This window comes from Talpa occidentalis, unplaced genomic scaffold, assembly GCF_014898055.3.
Source record: "Talpa occidentalis isolate TD23 unplaced genomic scaffold, MPIMG_talOcc4v2.1 talOcc4.7, whole genome shotgun sequence".
NCBI classification, from domain to species: Eukaryota; Metazoa; Chordata; class Mammalia; order Eulipotyphla; family Talpidae; genus Talpa; species Talpa occidentalis.
Window position 1 is genome coordinate 30,904,252 of NW_023605083.1, and position 20,630 is coordinate 30,924,881.

Below are 20,630 nucleotides of genomic sequence, written 5' to 3' on the forward strand. Positions count from 1 at the left end.
AGAACTTCACAAGCCTTGTCAACCTTCTTTTTGTGAGGACATAACAGCTTCATGACCTACACTGGAATCCTGACTGATTTTTATCAATTAGGTGACAAAAAGAACAGTGAGATACCAAGATTTCCACAAATGGAACAACTGGTTCTTAATTTTAAATGACTCCAAAATAAATAGTTTCTGTCCCACTTACTCGACTTTTCGCCTCCCTACTTTTATAACTACAACATTTCTTCTCCACTTGGCATTTCATTCCCTGGTTCCAATGCACTCAGGAGCACATTACTATAAAAATTTCACTTACCTTCAAATACTGCCTTCTCTTTAAAAGTAATCCTCCCAAGAGCTGTTTCCTGGTAACTTAGCATACACTGTATCATACAGTTTTAAGACCCCATCAATAATGACTGCACCTGTATATGTGGCAGTTTTTATGTAGAGACCTAACTAGAGTGGAAACTGAAATTAGAAAAGCCTTAGCTCTATTCCTCCATCCCAAATCAAAATACACTGTAGCCAGCAGCACCCAGAGATAATCCAATGTAACTGACTAGCACATCAAGAGCACTCAAACTGCTGGATGAGTTTATCTTAGTCATACTAACTTAGAGGTAAAAGGGCAGAGAAACCATACCAAGCAGATCTATAATCAAGGGCCCAGAATCAGAAGCAAACTGATAGTATAATGTTCAGGGACTTCAGTGACTATTGCACATTCTCATTTCCTAGAACACCAAGTGCCCAAAAGGGCTAGGCTATCAGTTTCCCATCAAAAGGGAGAAAGAACCACCCACTTTCTAAGACAGATTGACTGTTAAACACATGTACAAGCAGGCCTCTTGCAGGAAAAAAGGCAAGCTGTCCTGTCAGAGTTCTTAAAAGCTTCTGAGGACAATTTTTTGAGGTAAAAAGATACATTCTAATCTATACAGAATAGAGAACCCATTTAATCAAATCCAAGGCTTAATAAGGTAGTTTTCATTTCTTAAAAATTCCTCAAATTTGAGAAGTCCAAAATACCAACCCTTTTCAGATAATATCTATATATTAGTCAAACCAGACTATTTTTAAAAGCACACAAAATTTATATAATCAATCCCCAGTGCTTAGGAAAATTATTTTAAAATTCATGTGGTTAAACACAACCTAATCTTTTCAGATCCATTTTGCCCTCCAAAACTGGAAAAGATTACCTGGCCAACAGGACACAGATCAAACATGGTAAGGTGAAGGCATTATATTACCGCACTCTACAATGACAAGCAAAAAACCAGGACTATAGGGGCCTTCCTGGTGGCGCTAGGGATTAAGACACAGCACTATGAAGCTATCTGCAGCCACTGAAGCAGGAGTTCAATCCCGGTCAGGGAGGTGACCCTCATGGCACAGCAGACCTCTCCTGTCTCACCGGCTGCTCCCCTCAGCAGTGTATTTCAGTCAATCTGCCTGTTCTGTTCCCCACTCTGGTGAATCCTCTCATCCTCCACCTCTGGCCTATATACATACATACATACATACATACATACATACATACATACATACATAAATAAATAAATCTTTGAAAAACAAAAACACAAAAAAACCTAGGACTATACATGTTAGCTATCTGTAGTAGAAAAACAGATTTAACAAATGCTAAAAAAAGATTAACATTTTTCTCTGGCCTCCCTGGTGGCACAAGGGGTTGAGACAGAATCTATGAAGCTGTCTGCAGCCACTGCATCGCGAGCTCAATCCCCGGCCAGGGAGATACCCACATGGCTCAGACCTCTCCTGACTTGCCCGCTGCTTCCCTCAGCAGTGTATTTCAGTCAATCCGCCTGTTCTGTACCCCACTCTGTCTCTGGTGAATCCTCTCACCCCCCACACTTCTGGCCTATACCCCAGTTCTTGTATGCATACATAAATCTTTAAAAAAAAAAAAAAAGATTTAACATTTCTTTTTAATAAAATTTTTGCTCTCAGACACACACACCCCCCCCATACACACACCCCACAAATCAACAACTATTAAAATTAACTCTAAGTGAAATAACAGTATTATTTATTTGACATTAAAACACATGTCCACAACATTTTCTTTTCTTTTTTTTAAGATTTATTTATTTATGCATACAACAGCTGGGGTACAGGCCAGAGATGCAGGGGGGTGAGAAGACTCACCAAAGACAGAGTGGGGAACAGAACACAGGCAAACTGACTGAAATACACTGTTGAGGGGAGCAGCGGGCGAGACAGGAGAGGTCTGCTTCTCTATGTTGGGTTGCTCCCTGGCCCGCCGGGGATTGAACTTGTGCTGCAGTGGCTGAGGATTGCTACATAGTGTGGTGCTTAACCCCTTGCCACCACCAGGCAGGCCTCTCCACAACATTTTCAAAACCAACAACCTTGAAAAACAAATTAAGCCCTTACCTTCATATAGAGTAATAGGCTCAAGATTAGCAAGTAATTTGTTTATATTTTATATAAAGATTTTCTAGAAGTCCAAGATCCCACCAATGATTTACAGACACTAAAAAGACCAAATTTTCAACCCTGGATAATAATGTCCATAGTCATTAATAGTATATAAAATGACTACGAAGAGAATGGAACTCGTAAAATACACAACAGAGGAGAACTTTTAAATTGCCAGGATTAAGATAGACCTTGAAATCCCAAAATTCCATGTATTCAAGAAATATTCTTTTGTTCATTTCAAAGCTGACTCAAAAAGCCATTTAAAAGCAATGTGTCTCCTCGCTGAAGGCTGATTTATTGTGTTGATTCAAGAAAAATATTTCCAAGAGCTATGTGATAGTTTTAGTTAAGTGACAGCTTTTCATGGCATTCTTTTTATTATTTTTAAATTTATATATATATATATATATAAACATCACTGTTCATTTTTGTATAATGTTCAATTTTTTCCTCTCAGTTGAAATTCCCACCACCAATCCCCCATGAACAGTCACCACAGGGATGCTAAGTGATAGTTTTTAATGCTCATCTTCACAACCTGTTCTGTGGAATCACTACCTTCCAGCAGATTGGGGAAAAATGCTTAAATAGGTGCTTAAATAACTTACTGGATCTTAGTATTTTCCCACCAGGTTGTGGAATATCATACAAAGGATGTGTGTGTACTCATTTTGGTCTTTAGATTTTGTATTGTTTCTAATTTTCAAGAAACAAAACCATGAAGAGTAAAATATTTCAGCAATCAAGGAAGAATGATGAACTTTCTAGGTCCTACTATAAGAACAAGTGCCTACTACAAACACTAATGTCAGAAGGGTGATAAAAAGTGAAAGCATAACTATAGTTCAAACCTTGAGCTGGGACTCTCAGTGGTTTATTAAAGTTTCTGCTATTTACAAATGTGGAAGCTTATTATATATAAAAGCTCTTAGTTCCAATAAGCTCTGGGTAACTTGCTATCTCGATTTTAAAAGCTTCTTCCATACAATTACCATCCATTTGAAGAGCGACTTGACCCATACTCTGTCCTTTGAGACATTACATAAAAGAACTCTCACCTACTCAAAAATCAATCTTTTCAATTAGATGAAAACTTAATGAAAGCTGAGATCATCCTGATGAAAGCAAAATACTGCCAAAAGGCAAAAACAGCTTCACACTCTGACGGTAAACCCACAAAGTTGCTCGATTATAATTCTGCTGTGAGTCATTATGGTCCAAAGATCTGTGATTTACTTCACTAGGGCAATCATTTTCTACAAGTAAGATATTCAGAATTTGCCATGCTTTCCTGCAGCCTTGACACTATCATAGTCGAATCTATGTAGAGACGTGATTCCCTGAAAACAAAAGATATTCAAATAGTTGTATAATTAAGTCCTTTTAAAATAAAGAGTAATACCCCAAATATATGCAAGCTATTCTGAGGACTATACATGCCTTACTGATTCAATATCGTGATCACTGACCACCATAGAGGGAATGTATTTAGGTTTGCTTATATCCACTCACTTTATCCTCATCTCCTTATGGCGAAAAGTAAGAATACATTTGATGGAATAGCAAATAATAAAAGAATGAAGAACGGGATGATGAAAGCAATGCTGGCTGACATAGAGACCAACCCAAAAGCACGAAATGGTAGCCAATTTAGCTAAGTGAACACAGGTTAAATTACCCTGACCTTTATGCTTTAATGTCCTGATACGTACAATGGCACTATCTGTCTAGCTGAGTCCAAAGCTGCTAACAATAGGATTTGAACGGCTTAAGATTTTAGGCAAAAGAGAATGAAAATCCAGAATGAATCTTAATTTTTGTTTAAACCCCAAAGTAAACCTCCACCCTCTACTTTATTTTTTTATGATTTATTTATTTATTTATACAAGCACTGGGTACAGTCAAAAGCGCGGGAGGGTGAAAGAATTCACCAGAGTCAGAGCGGAGAGCAGAGCAGGCAGAAGGACTGAAGTGCACTGCTGAGGCAAGCAGCAGGCGGCAGGAGAGGTCTGCGCGTCATGTGGGACCCTCACCTGGCAGCCGGGGATCGAACCGGCGCTGCAGAGGCTGCAGGCAGCTTCGCAGCCCAGCGCTCAACCGCTGCACCACTGGGGAGGCCCACACCCTCTACTTTAAAAAAAAAAAAAAAAAAATTTACAAGCATTTTCCAAAAACTGCCACCAACAAAAGCACTTCAAAAAAGACTATTTTTCTAGAAATCATTAAATTGAATCTTAAATCATACAGTCCAAAGGAAATGCATGATCCCACGGTAAGTTCCTAATACATCACAGGGGCAGTGTAAATATAAACACAAAACTAAGTGAAGAAATGTGTAAGTTATCTTCATGTTGTAAGATAAAGCTCACTCTATACACACTTAAATGAGTCCCAAATGCCAAGCATTTGGAAATTGAAAACAAAGTTAGGATGCTGGGGCCAGGGTGAGTTGGTGCTAGGAGGCAGAGAGAAGACAAAAAATTTTATCAGGGCCTCCCCGGTGGCGCAGCGGTTGAGCGCTGGGTTGCGAAGCTGCCCGCGGCCTCAGCGGCGCCGGTTCAATCCCCGGCTGCTCCCCGGCCACTGGAGGAGGGTCCCGCATGGCGCGCAGACCTCTCCTGCCGCCCGCTGCTCCCCTCAGCAGTGTGCTTCGGTCCTTCTGCCTGCTCTGCTCCCCGCTCTGGCTCTGGTGAATTCTCTCACCCTCCCGCGCTTCTGACTACCCAGTGCATGTATAAAACAAAAACAAACAAACAAACAAATAAATAAATAAAACATGCCTCTATATATTTGACTAGTTTATAAAGTAAACATTGCATTTGAGAAAGAATAGAGAACTTCTGAATGCTTTAAAGTGCTTTAAATCTGTTCTGCAGGCCAGAGGGAGCCACTGAAGATTTCAGCAGGAGTGACACATCCAGAGCTGCCCTATGTCTCTTACAAAGTTCTAACTCAAACAAAAATCCTCAAAGGTTTTTTTTTTTTAATTTAATTTAATTTTATATATTTTTTATATCACAAAGGTTATTTTTATCCAAGGAAATACTTCATGAGAACCAATGCTTAAATGGTTACAAAAGCAAAAACAGTACTCTAATTGATCTACAATTTAGGTCTAATACATGGGCACAGAATTCCACGATAGTAAAAATCATGCACACTAAATAGCCAGACTGCATGAGTTCTAATTCTAGCTTTGTCACCGATTTCATCTTTGGTCCATTTACATAAATTTCTCTTTGCCGCACTTTCTTATATGTAAAACAGGGGTTATTTTACTACATATGCTTCAGTTCCAAGAATGTGAGTGAAAGTATGTAGAATGCTTAGACACAAAGAGGTTTTCAAGTGATACTGATACAACCACTTCTATGCTGTATCAATGAAGGAATGTTGACTCAAACCTAGGAAGAAGTGCTGATGTGTAGGGACAGAGATGGATGAGAGGAACTGGATTTTTCTCTTCTTATCCTTTCTAGAAGCATAAACTAAAAGCTATGTACCTAAGTGAACACTTTTTTCAATATGTCAAGTTCATTTGTCCCTTCTATATGGTTTAAAATGGTTCCCAGGTACATATATACAATTAAAATTTATTATCTTAAAGGATCTGCTATCATACTTTTTTATGGATAGATATAATTACAACCAATGGGCATCATTTAATCAAGACTTAACAATTCAGTTCTTAAATCCAAAACTTGATCATTTTTTTTCCTTAATATGTGCACAACATTTTCTCCCAGGTGGTGATCATATAAAGTGAAGGGCAGAAGAACATTGAAACAGTTATTATAGTGGCCTTCCAAAGTAATAATTATTATCCAATTATAAGAGACAGAATCTGTCTAACACGACCTACCTCACAGCAGCTTTTTAAATTTTTTTTAACCTTGTCTCTAAACAACTGCCCACAAAAAAAGCCTAGAATAGAAAGCAGTATTTAACTCTCACCTGCTACTTCTAAACAAGAAAACAAAGTCATGGGTAACAGCATTCAACCCTTCCCCTGACAAATCATATCTTTAAAGGAGAAAAGCAACCTGAAGCTTGTTTTCCACCCCACATTTTAGATAATAAACAGAGAGCTGGGCCTCCCTGGTGGCATAAGGGGTTAAGTCTCAGCTATCAAGCTGTTGGCCACCACTGCAGCATGGGTTCCATCTCTGGCCAGGGAGCTACCCACATGGTGCAACAGACCTCTCCTGTCTCACCTGCTACTCCCCTCAGCAGTGTATTTCAGTAGATCTACATGTTCTGCTCTCCACTCTGTCTGGTGAATCCTCTCACTCCTCACACCTCTGTTCTACCCCCCAGTTCTTGCGTGCATAAAGAAAAATAAATCTTAAAAAAAAAAAAACCAAAACAGAGACCCTGAGAAGTGACACTCAAATAGGCACCAAAACCAGATTTCTTCTAGTGCAAGATTTTACATTCTACCTCCATTCCACCATGCAGGTGGGGAAAACATAATTTTTTTTTAAGATTTATTTATTTATACAAGAATTGGGGTACAGGCCAGAGGCACGGGAGGATGAGAGGATTCACCTGAGACAGAGCGGGGAGCAGAACAGGCAGACTGACCAAAAACATTGCTGAGGGGAGCAGCGGGCGAGACAGGAGAGGTCTGCCACGCCATGCAGGTAGCTCCCTGGCTGGCCATGAATCGAACCTGCGCTGCAGAGGCTGCGGACAGCTTCACAGCACTGCACTCAACCTGTTACACAACCAGGGAGGACGGAAACAAATAATTTTTAAGATCTACATTTTTAGGGTCTCCCTTGTGGCACAGGGGTTAAGACACAACCCAAGCGGCTAACTGCAGCTACTGCAGCACAAGTTCGATCCTCAGCCAGGAAGCTACCCATATGGCACAGCAGACCTCTCCTGACTTGCCCGCTGCTCCCTTCAGAGGTGTATTTCAGTTGATCTGCCTGTTCTGTTGCCCACTGTCTCTGGTGAATCCTCTCACCCCCTGTGCCCCCCCCCCGCCACACCCTTGGCCTGTACCCCAGTTCTTGCATGTATAAATAATTTTTTTTAAAAAGACCTACATTTTTAAGTCTGATCACTGAATCACTCATATCTAATTATGGTATCAATCCCCACTTCCAGTTAAATAAGATTAATTCTTAGTCACTGATGCTTAATAGTAACTCCTGCTACTCCCAGCAGCCAACACTCTAGTTTGAAAGGGATGTAGCTCACTAATTAGTGCATCATCTATTGAGAGCCTGTAATTGCCTTACCACACCCAAGTTCCTTCTGGCTAGACTAAGCTTCTTTATAAGAGATACACACATTGGGCAAAAATTCCATTAAGAATTAGAAAACCCTGAAAGGGCTCTATCGCTGAAAAGAGAAATCTAAGCTCTTTCATTTTTCTTTGTCTTTCTCCTTTCTCAAAGGTTACGAGAAGTCTTCCTACAACCCTACACCAAGTTTTAGCCTTTAAACATCGTTGCCCAAAAGTTCTGTGGGTAAGAAGGACAGACCTCACCGTTATTCAAGATTTGAAGGATTCTAAATATTGCAACAACAGCAAAGTCTGAAGTAATTTCTTCTAAAATAATAGCATTAATAATGTCCTGTTGTGGCACAGAGCAAGCAGAGCACTTAGGGTCAGAATAGGAAAAGCCTCAGAGGAATATGGAGGGCTCCAGAGATAAGGGCAACAAATTCCAAAGGGGACTCATCAAACACCCCTGGACTAGGGGCAACAGGACATTCCTGGACAAGGATGATAAAGACAAAAGATAAGGGCTGGGACACAGAGACTTAGTTCTGGGTACAGAGGCATTTAGGCAGTGAGTGACACCACAGAGAACTAACCAATCACAAAGAGACTGATGGAGTTTAGAGTAATTAGGGAAAGAAGGTATAAATTTCCTGAGGGCGACTGCCCCTCCCAGGCCTGGTTCCACCCACCAGGGAGTCCCACTTTATTTCTGTTCCTCTTCTCCTCAATAAACTTTCTCTAAACAAATCTGCCTCTTTGCTTGCTTGCCTGAATGTCTGTGAAGTTCCTGTTGTGGCTTCGTTAGACACCAACCAGCAGTGGTCTAGTGGCTGGGACTCAGCACTGCCACTGCAGTCTGGGATCTGTTCCTGGCTGAGAGACTAGGCCTAAAAACCTGACATGACAGTTTCACCGTATTCATTCTTCCAAAGAATGCCAAATCAGGAATGATAAAAGAAAGAAGCTACTGGTTTTGAGAGCCTCATCATAGCATCACAGTCAACCTTTTATCATAATTACCATTATTCCTATTTCAAAGCTCAGAAACCTTAAGGCTTGGAGCCACTGGTTAACTTGAATAAGGACCCCAAATTCTTAACCTCAAGTTTAATAATCAAGTTTTTAAATAGTTCTTATTCCTTATTCTCAACTAATACTGCCCGCTGTTAACCAGTTGTTAGCTCAAGCACCTAAATGCACCACTTCACAATCTGAAATGGGACAGAAAAAGTACAGCTTTGCTAAACTGGCAGAAGCAAATGGCAGCAGGCTAAAATGGCAAAGGTGACTCTGCAACCTGTAGTATACCTTTCTCCCCTAGCTGCTAGTCCTCATTCAAGGATAACTTGAAATGGACATGAAATGTTTTGCTGTTTTTTTTTTTAAAGATTTATTATTTATGCATACAAGAGCTGGGGTACTGGCCACAAATGCGGAGGGTGAGAAGATTCACCAGAGACAGAGCAGAGAACAGAACAGGCAGACTGACTGAAGTACACTGCTGAGGGGAGCAGCCGGCGAGTCAGGAGAGGTCTGCTGCACACATGTGGTTGCTCCCTGGCCAGCTGGGGGATCGAACTCGTGCTGCAGAGGCTGTGAACAGCTTCATAGGTTGTGTCTTAACCCCTTGCGCCACCAGGGAGGCCCGTTTTGCTTTGTTGATAAACTAAAATGAAATTCTAAATAGCCTTTCAAAGGATTGTAGGTCATCATTCTGTTATAGGACAGGGAGAGGGGCAGCCCAAGCCCCGCAAACCTGCCTATTCTAAATGGGTTCTGCCATCCGCCGCATCAACACAAAACATAGGAGACTTAAATGGGAAGGATCTTTAATAAAACTAGGAAACAATACAGGTAAGGCAAAGAGTCTAGTTTCTAAATGAAGCACCCAAAGTTACCCATCCCCTCGTGGGTAAAAGTCCATCCAAATGGGACTGGCCCAGAGCAAGGCCCCAAAGCCTGCCACAAGTCTAAAGCATCTTCCAGTGGGGACCCACAGAAAAGGGCCAGAAACAACCAGACAAGCCCGGAAGGAAAGGAGCAAAATCAACATCAAGATAAAAGCTGCCATGGTCACCTCCCCATGGGTCTCACCCACATCTGTGTCACCCAGTCCACGACCCAAAGACAAGCGCAGTTTCTTCACGTGTCTCTAGGCTCCATGCGCCTCCTCCAGGTCTCCTGGCTCCATCCTGCTTCCTTCCTCAGTCTCTTCTTCTGCTTCTCCTCTTCCTGCTCAGCTCCACCCTCCCTTGGGTGGGGCAGGGAACCTCCCCCTTTCCTGGGGACCACCCTGTTACAATTCCCCTCTTTACTAATGTAACTTGTAGTAACCTAAACAATACAGAATGAAGGTTACTTCAGATCACAGTAAATCCTCACTTAAAGTCATCCATAGGTTCTTGGAAAGGACTTTAAGGAAAAGATATCTTCAAAAGTTGTTTCATTCAATGTTGGTCAGAACAGTTTGTTTCATTGTTTTTTGTTGTTGTTTTTATCATGCACTTTATGAGAAAACAACACTGAGTGGGAGGATAGTATAGGATGACCGGCTGTACTTGATCTCTGTTGAGTGCAGAATCAGTTTAGAATTTTTGGCAAACATTCCTACAAAATTTTTAAAACTCAAACTAAATTACCTAAAAGTTTAAAACTCAAATATTAAATTTAGTTTGCAGATACACAGAATGTTTGCAATTCAATTCAAATGCTAATTTAGCTCTATCATCCTTAGATAGCGCACCTCCAAGGACAATGAATATGTGTTTAAATTTCCTCAGGGGATCCCATTCTCATTTATTAAACAGAAGCCACATGATAAGGGCAATTAAATTTCTCAAACTGTTCTTCCTAAGCAAGAGCACCTCGTCTGGGCTTTTCAGATCCAAAATCACATTCTACATCAAGAATCCTTAAATTTGGGCCCAGTTTCAAGACTAAAAACTGAACTGTATAGCAACCCTTCTCTCCATTTTTACTTTTCATCTCAATTTGGGACAACATAACACAGATACTGTTGCCCTCCAGACTATTTCTCAATTAGCCCTTTGCCTTTAAAGATAACCTTACTGGGCCTCCCCAGTGGCACAGTGGTTGAGCGCTGGGTTACAAAGCTGCCCGCAGCCTCTGCAGCACTGGTTTGATTCCCGGCTGCTCCCCGCCACCAGAGGAGGGTCCCACATGGCACGCAGACCTCTCCGGCCGCCCGCTGTTCCCCTCAGCAGAGTACTTTGGTCCTTCTGCCTGCTCTGCTCCCCACTCTGGCTCTGGTGAATTCTCTCACCCTCCCGAGCTTCTGAATGTACCCAGTGCATGTATAAACAGACAAATAAACAAAAAACAAATAAATAAAAATACATGCCTCTTAAAAAAAAAAAAAAAGAAAGATAACCTTACTAAAGACACCTGAAAGTATGAAATACAAAAGCCAAGAAGAAATACAAAAATAGCACTACTGATGGAGGACAAGAATAGAAAGACTAGAAATGAAGTGCCCCAAGACCAGAACCTGACTCACACAAGGACTACTGTAGTAGTTTTAAATGAAATATAAATAACTTATTTTTATTAACAGGTAGAAATAAATAAGGTTAAAGATTTCATTTTTATAGCAACATGCTATTTCCAAAACAGAGTGAATAAAAAGTAGTTAATGTTTCTTATCTTTTTGTATTTGAAAGAAAAGTTTTTGTGCCAATCATTCAATAAATATTAAATGGTGTACAAGAACTATCAGCCCTCCACGACTTCAAAGTTTTTAGAGAAGTGAGTTTCTTGCAATCTGAAATTTCAAAACGTCCACACTGAGGTGAGCTTGTTATTGGACAGGGAAAAGGGTCAGCCCAAACCCCGCAAACCTGCCTATTCTACATGGGTTCTGCCATCCGCCGCATCAACACAAAACATAGGAGACTTTAATGGGAAGGATCTTTAATAAAACTAGGAAACAATACAGGTAAGGCAAAGAGTCTAGTTTCTAAATGAAGCACCCAAAGTTACCCGTCCCCTCGTGGGTAAAAGTCCATCCATATGGGATCGGCCCAGAACAAGGCCCCAAAGCCTGCCACAAGTCTAAAGCATCTTCCAGTGGGGACCCACAGAAAAGGGTCACAAACAACCGGACAAGCCCGGAAGGAAAAGAGCAAAATCAACATCAAGATAAAAGCTGCCATGGTCACCTCCCCACGGGTCTCACCCACATCTGTGTCACCCAGTCCACGACCCAAAGACAAGCGCAGTTTCTTCACGTGTCTCTAGGCTCCATGCGCCTCCTCCAGGTCTCCTGGCTCCATCCTGCTTCCTTCCTCAGTCTCTTCTCCAGCTTCTCCTCTTCCTGCTCAGCTCCACCCTCCCTTGGGTGGGGCAGGGAACCTCCCCCTTTCCTGGGGACCACCCTGTTACAAGCTAACAAAAGGACTTTAGTTTTAAATAGAAACCAACATTAAGAATGCTAGGTGCCTCTGCTATATTTCTTCATTTGGTCTCAGTATTTGATTATATAGCATTTCAGGAATTTATTATACAACTTATAATAAAGAAAATGTCTAAATGAGAAAATTTAAAACTTTAAAGAAATTCTATCAGAATTTAAAATGAGGACTCATACACACAAAAAATAGATGGAAACCCCCCTTCACCACCAATCCCATTTTGCATTTCAAAAGAAAGGGCTACACCTTTCTCCTTACCCACCTAATCCTATGACTAATGGGGGTGGGGGGGGGAAGAGGACTTTAAAAAAAAAAAGTGCAGGTGTGTTCAACAGCTGACAAAAGAGGTTAAGATTCTATATACACCCACAGTACCATTTAGTCAATTTCTATTTAAGAAACAAACTAGGACAATGAAACCAATGTAGAAAAAAGAAAATGCTTAGGTGAACTACTCCAAGGTGCATTTTTAGCTCATGTGACCTTCCAAAGTGCTCCAAATGTGCGTACGTGATGTGTGGGCATGTGTGTATTTATAGAAAATGTTGAGAGCACTATAAAAAATACATGAATAAATCATAGAATGTTAGTGCTACAAGGAACTTCTACAGTTAGTCCACAGCTTCAATTTTTAGCTACGGAAAGTAGAATTCAAAACATGCAACCAGGTAAAACTTGTGACAGAACCTGGTCATAGCAGTAAAGTCTTCAACTCCCAGGACAACCTCACCTTCAATTCTAAATGCATGCCTTTAATTCTTAAATTTAAACCTCCCTCAAAAGATGACTGTTACTCCTCCTTATATTACAGACTTTAAATTTTTCTATTAAGTTTGAGATGAGTCTCACCTATTTCTTCAGGAAGCCATTAATGCAACCAAACTGAACTCTAAAGAGGACAGAGTAAGTCTGAGAATCCCTTAAGGCTCCAGGGAACTTTTCATAGATCCAAAAGGTCAAAACAATACTTTTTTCTCTCCCAGTCTCTCATAAATGTAAAGTAGGGATTCAAAAGTTATATGATATGTGATATGAGCTTCTGCATTCACTGTAACAACATGCAAGTACAACTGTCTTCTATTATGTTAGACATTAAAGAGATGAAAGAATGTAAAACCATGTCACATCATTTTTTTTAGAAAATATGTATCTTCATTTTTAGATAATATTTTTAACATGTTATGGTCTATTTCTTGAACATATTTAAGCTTCTTCACTTTAGTTTCTAATATAATAACTAAATATTGATATATAAAACTTAAACACACAAAAAAGAGTCTTTGGATTCTCAATAATTTAAGTGTATAAAAGAATCCTAAGAACAAAATGTTTGAGAATCATTGGTCTAACTCAACCTTAAATAAGTTTTCATTTATGGTGAATTCCTTTAGCACACATGAAAAATCCTCATAACAGTTTCCATACCATCAAAGTGTTACACCTCCAGACCTGGATTCTGCAAACTACTTCTTGTGCTCAGTAATTATTTATTTTTAAAAATTTATTTATTTTTATGTGGAAGAACTGGGTGTAGGCCAGAGGTGTGAGGGGCAGGGTGGGGAGAGGATTCCACAGACACAGAGTGGGAACAGGCAGATCTACTGAAATGCACTGCTGAGGAGAGTAGGGGGGAGTCAGGAGAGGTCTGCTGCGCCATATGGGTTAGCTCTCTGGGATGGAACTCATGCTGCAGTGGCTGGTTATATAGCTTGATAGCTGAGACTTTAACCCCTGTGCCACCAGGGAGACACCTATGCCCAGTAATTATTTTAATCATCAACTTCCTTTGATAGAGAAGTTTTATAAGACTACAATATGGATACCATGAACATAATTATATTCTGTTTCTCAGGAAAGACCTTATAAAGCATAAGTTACACATCATCGCATACTTAATTGACTTAGAAAGGGCTTGAATCTCTCTCTCTCTCTCTCTCTCTCTCTCACACACACACACACACACACACACACACACACACACACACACACACAGAGAGAGAGAGAGAAAAAAAGAGCACACAGAATGCCAAGTGGTAGTTTTTCACTTGGTAAATTCCACCACAGTCAGGAACCAAAAATCACACTCTGGTTTCCTCCGAAGACCTGCTTGCTCTTGCCTTCCCAGGGCCACTCTTGCCCTCTCACCCCAGGTTCTTCAGTTTTCCTCACACCAAGCCATCCTACAAAACTGTGTGCATAATCTTTTAAGTTTTCATTCTACAACACATATTCCAAAGGTTTATACAGAAATGGCAATGCACCATGTAGGTTTGAAGACCCTCTAGAAACCTAACCATGCTCTATTAATCAAAACTGTTTAAAAGCATTAAACATCATGTTAATGCCCCTCTAGAAAGTCTCCTTCTACTACTTACAAAACATCCCCAAAATTACTACTCACATCTAAGTTTCACAAGCCCTTTCCCAACTATTGCAGCTGCCCTGACCAAAACCTTTCTCTCCATAATCTATTTGTCGCATTTCTTACCTATGAACTGTCAATGAGACATCTCAAGAAGGGCATCTATAGTCTATTGCTTCTGAACTCCCAAAGACCTGGCACAATGCTCAACTGAACACAGACACTGAACACTAAAAGTTCATGTAGATAATACTGAAAATCAACTTAAATGCCCTGGAAAATATAAGGTATATTATCTTTTAAAGTAACTTGTAATTGTGGTAATATTTTTTGCAAATTAAAAAAAAAACATGTGATGCAAAAAGATCATAACTGTTAACCTGTATAAAATGAAATAAATTTTTAATTCTTCTAACCCACATCCCAGATATGAACACTTTTAAGTGAACACAAATGTGTGTAAGTACAGCTGAGAAAAGCAGATACTTTAATACATAGAGATGAATACTGCCATAATGCTCTTTGCACCTTGCTTTTTATATTTAAGTATCAGCACATAGAGAATTCTTTTAGAGATGACTATGTAATAAATGCCCAAATTAGTTTAACCAACACCCTACTAATACATATCCCAGGGTTTTTCTATTTCAAACAATGCTTGCAATAAATACTTTCTACAGATGTGCAAAAATGTAAATTTAAAGATAGAGATGACTAGTTTACAGTCTATTTACAGTTTTAATTATTTTAGCTGCTGCCAAAATGTCCTCTAAAAACTGATCAATTTAGACTCCCATTAAGGCATTCCCTGCATTTAAAAAAATGAAACAAATAATGCAAGCTATGCAAAGAAGGAGGGGATTGGGAGAAAGACAAGTCAAGAGCCCTATAAGTCTAGCTTAACCACCCACAGCCACTACTTGTAAGACATGAAGCAACACACCTTCAGCATCTGTTCCAAATGTATGAAATGGGAGCACTGGTCAAAAATGTGGGTAGGGACCCCTCCAGCTCTAACATACGCTGATTTCCCTGAATTTTCTATACATAAGAAACACATTAAAAACAAAAACAAAGTACTTACTCTCTTGGACTGAACAGAAAAAAAGCAAATGCTGGGAAAGTAAAATTGCTACACCAGGGAAGTAAATGCTTTGATAAAACTCTTTCTAGGAATATAAAAATGTGACACTGAGACTGAAGGAAATGGTCACTTAGAAGAAAATTGTTTTTGAAAATAAACCCCCCAAAAAGATTAATCATTAGGGGGGTTCCCCAGTTTAATGCAAGATGCAACTTACCAGAGGAAATACAGCTCAATGGTTATGCCAAGAAAGGACTAAAGCACCCTGATGGCTACTAATAAAAAGTCACAAATGGGCCTCCCGGGTGGCGCAGGGGTTGAGCGCTGGGTTGCAAAGCTGCCCATAACCTCTGCAGCACCGGTTTGTTCTCCGGCCACCGGGTGAGGGTCCCACATGACCCGCAGACCTCTCATGCCGCCCACTGCTCCTCTCAGCAGTATGTTTCATCAGTCTGCCTGCTCTGTTCTCCGCTCTGACTCTGGTGAATTCTCTCACCCTCCCATGCTTCTGACTGTACCCAGTAACTTATAAAGCATAAGTTACACATCATCGCATACTTAATTGACTTAGAAAGGGCTTGAATCTCTCTCTCTCTCTCTCTCTCTCTCTCTCTCTCTCTCTCTCTCACACACACACACACACACACACACAGAGAGAGAGAGAGAGAGAAAAAAAGAGCACACAGAATGCCAAGTTTGTATAAATAAATAAATAAATCTTTAAAATAAATATATTTTAAAATAATAAAAATTAAAAGTCACAAACATCCATTTCAAGTTTACCATTTGAAAGAGTGGAAGTTAGCAGGAGATGTGATTTGCTAAGCTAAATGAAAGCCTTCATGAACATGAAGTGACAGGATCACAACCCTGTTGCTGATAAACTGCCAACATACCCGAGGCCCTCAATGAAGGGCAGCCCATTTAACATATTGCAGCTTTAAAATGAGTTGCTTTAGAACAAACAGTTCTATGTCATGGCAGGCCTATGACATACCAGATGGAGCAGCCACTGTACTCTGGATTGTGTGATTATGTGATTGTGTGCGTGCATGTGTGTGTGTGTGTGTGTATGTGTGTGTGTGTGTGTGTGTGTCTATGAGTGTCTGTGTAAGGGACAAGCATACCACGGGAGTACCCAGTCTGATAACCATTCTTAAGGTTAGCCTTCCTTGAATAGAGCATCCGCCTTAGATCTCAACTTCTCCTTCGGTTCCAAACAGGCTCAGTGTCAAGCAGAAAGCAGCTATTCTCTGCTAGCCAGAGGATGTTTCACACTGCTATAAATGACTGGCCCAGAGGACATCCCAGGAGCCTGCCTCCTTAATCCTGGCGAACACAGTCACTTCAGTCCAGTCCTGAGGTAGAATATTTTTTTCTTAATATAGCATGCTTTGAAGCTGTATAAAATGGGTCATAAACACACTAAGTCTCAGCTTAATCAAAGTGGCTACAGAAGCATCTCAACAGATCTTGTCCAAGTAAGCAGTTAAACTCACCACAAAGAGATTGCAAATAGATACAATAAAGTCTTAATTCTTTACAGGAAAGAATGGAGAGAAATAGCACTGTTAATACAAAAGTTATCCTAAAATTATCTACCAAGGACCTAATTACTATGTACAGTAACAATTAATGTTCATAAAAAATATCAAGTGCTCAGTTTACATTAAGAATCTGTATTAATTACAACTGGTCAGTTATATATGCCACACATGAAATCTCATGGTGACCAGAGTACCAAGGTTGAGTCTGCTTAAAAAAAAAAAAATAGCTTTCAGGCAGTATTTACCTTTAACACACATAATTTTTAATTTTCAAAGAAACAGAATTTACTTAAGTGTCCCAAAAAATGAAAACCAACTTAAAGAGCCATTAAGAACAGATCAGATCTATACCTCTGAATCATACATGGTGCTAAATACCAACATTACTACAATAGGAAAATAACTTTAAATAAACAGATCAGATACCAAGGCAATGGGAAATTGTTACCTCAAATCCCCACCTCCACCACCAACCCCTTAACTCATTCCTGCTGTCCTTGTAACACTGGGAATAACATTAGAAATCTCTCCAAGACAATGCTGTGGTGAAGGATGGAATTGGACTTTTAGAGATGACCGTAATGTATTATAGACACAAGCAGATTTTTAATCATATCCACCTAAAACTTACATAATCTTTTTAAAAAGATTTATTTTTGCGTAGAAGAACTGGGGTGTAGGCCAGAGATGCAAGGGGTGAGAGGATTCACCAGCGACAGAATGGGGAGCAGAACAGGCAGATCCACTGCTGAGGGGAGCAGGCAGGGAGACAGGTGAGATCTACTGAGCTATGTGGGTTAGCTCCCTGGTCAGGGATCAAACTCAGGCCTTCCAGTTTGTAGATCTGAGACTTAACCCCCAGGCCACCAGAGAGGCCTGAAACTTACATAATCTCATAACGCAATACTACTTCAATTAAAAAAAAAAGAAAGAGGGGCCTGCCTGATGGCGAAAGGGGTTAAGATGCAGCACTATAAAGCAATCCGCAGCCACTGCAGCACAAGTTCGAGTTTGATCCCTGGCCAGGGAGCTACCCACATGGCACAGCAGACCTCTCCTGACTCACCCGCTGCTCGCCTTATCAGTGGATTTCAGTCAATCTGCCTGTTCTGTTCTCCATTCTGTCTCTGGTGAATCCTCTCACACATACCACCCCCACCCCTCGGCCTGTACCCCAGTTTGTATGCATAAATAAATAAATCTTTTTAAAAAAGAAAAATCTGGTCTCCAAACTAAAACTTATTTTACTTCTCTCCAAGTTCCCTCAATCAAGAGTAAAGATTATATATATGTTCCATAGCTTCTTTCTGCAAGTAAGGAAAAAGAAACTGACATCTTAATGTTGTGATAAAATTCAACTAGGGAAAAAAAAATGCTTATATACATGCTAAACAGTTCTAGATGGTATAAACTAAGAGAGATTCAATGTTTTGATTATCTTCCAACCACATAAGATGAAAAATAACAGAGAACTGTTCATAGTCACCAGCATCCACCTCTGAAATTAATGAGTTAAGAATATAGTCTAGGAAGTGCAGTGACCTAAAAAGCAAGAAAGATAATATTTTTGAATATCATGTGCTAAATTCATGCTACTATTTATTGCTGATGAGCTGTATGGATTAGCAAGCAAGCCACATGGAAAATTCACGTGCTCCTCACTTTCTTTTAGATTTTGCCCAAAAGGTATAGTGAACATTCTCAAATATGCATAGACTATTTAATATTTAATAAACTGTCACCAAATTTGCCTCACTTATTTAACAGTAACAAATAGGAAATAATCATAGGGGATGAGGAAGAGAAAGAAAAGCCCGCCATAATGAAATGTTCTTTATGGATACAGTTCTATACAACTCTTTTAGGGAAAATCACACCTAAGATTTGACAAATACCTGGATCTCTTAATGGTTCTGAATTTCTTTGGAAATTAGATAATTATGGAAATACTTTTCTCAAAATCTTTGGTGGTCTAGACCAACTCAAAAAAAAAAATTAGAAATGATGCATATTCATTAAAATCAAAGCTTAAGATTGTGGCATCCTATAAAATGATATCATGTAAAAATCTACTTAACTTTGAATTCTCAACACCTACCTTAATTTTGGGTTCATCTTGTGATGTCCTAAATCACAGCTAAACAATTTGGAGCAGCCCTGGAAGGATTCTACTCACTGCTATGCTTTACTCTTCGTTGTGAGCATAGACTGTTGGAAAAATTTTAGACCAGAGACACCTGCTTGAAATATACAGAGATAATTTGACAGGTTTTTTTTTTTTTTTCTTTTTAGGTAAACCTAGTTTACCCCAGCTTCACAGAGCACAAGGATAATATTTACAGTCTAGAAAAAGTAAAATACACACAGGGATAAGATACCTAAGAACATGTTAACATGTAGCTATTTCAGCTTCTCAACTCTAAGACAACATGGATTGAAGATGCACCACTAACTTCATCACTTTGGGGAAAAAAAAAATTACATTGATTGGACATATTTATGAGATTCAAAAACAAAGTTAAAAATACACATGTAAGGTTTGAGGATAGATGGCAGCGAAACAGTAATTTTGTTTTGCTAAAATTTCCTTATGATTAAAATTTTAGTAATATCATTTATCATTCATAGCTTATCTAAAGATAGAAATAAAATTTTTCCCATTTGTAATAAATTTCAAGTATTGTATTATCTCACTTTTCCTCTATATCTTCTCTATTCCAAACTCTGAATTCAAGTAAATTAAACAAATATTTCCTTAATTTCTACTGCAAATAAATAGTACATGATACAAGAGATGACTAAACATGACATATGTCCCCTTTCAAGGGGAAAATAAAGATTATCTTTAATCTGTAGTCGTCTCCCTCTATAAGTCAACCAATTTTTCTGACAGTTAAATTGGAGAAATAAAATGAGTCAAGAACAAACTTTATAGGGCAGATATTTGCTGATTCGAGTCTGAATATTATACATCCAGTTAAGACCTAACCTACAACCTTTCTTTCTCATAGCAAAAGCAGTAGTAAAGTCCCCCAGATTCAGAACATATTTGCTTCAAAAACTTAAATTTAAGGACTCATCCTTCATATATCTTACTATAATGAGCCAGGGTTATATGAATGTCACTTTCACCCGCAATAGAACATAAAGTATTTCAAAACCTTCCCTTCTTGATTTTAACAGCATCCAAAAATAAGTCTGAAGACAGTGTGTTCATTCACTTGCTTATAGAAAATACCAATCCATACTTCATATGGTTCCAAAAAGTAATCGTTCAAGTCAAGACTGCCAGCTGGCATCAGGAAGACACCCGCCTATGACGGAATTCTTCTAGAAGTTACCTAGCCACAGGCCTAAAATAATGCATGCTCAGAATTCTGGCCTTTGGAGAATAGTTGATGAACATTCTGCTTGGAATGTGAAGCTTTTAAAACAAAAATCTACTACAACAGCCCCACTAATAAGGCCTCAAACCATAAGGTCTAGAGATGAGCTCTGTCTCTCTGGCCTG

The 20,630-nt window shown here is 39.5% G+C and overlaps 1 protein-coding gene across 29 annotated transcripts in view; it reads right to left on the reverse strand.

Moving 5' to 3' along the window:
• ELAVL2 (ELAV like RNA binding protein 2) overlaps nt 1-20,630 on the reverse strand; it is a 161,414-nt gene that overhangs the window by 99,970 nt on the left and 40,814 nt on the right. For 6 of the 29 annotated variants that reach the window (XM_054688784.1, XM_054688783.1, XM_054688793.1 and 3 more), the window contains exon 1: nt 20,281-20,439. The exons of 9 other annotated variants lie outside the window; for them this stretch is intronic. In XM_054688784.1, the coding sequence (XP_054544759.1) occupies nt 20,281-20,336 (56 nt within the window). In that variant the 5' untranslated portion in view covers nt 20,337-20,439. 14 more of the 29 variants (XM_054688803.1, XM_054688786.1, XM_054688791.1 and 11 more) reach the window with 13 other exon arrangements.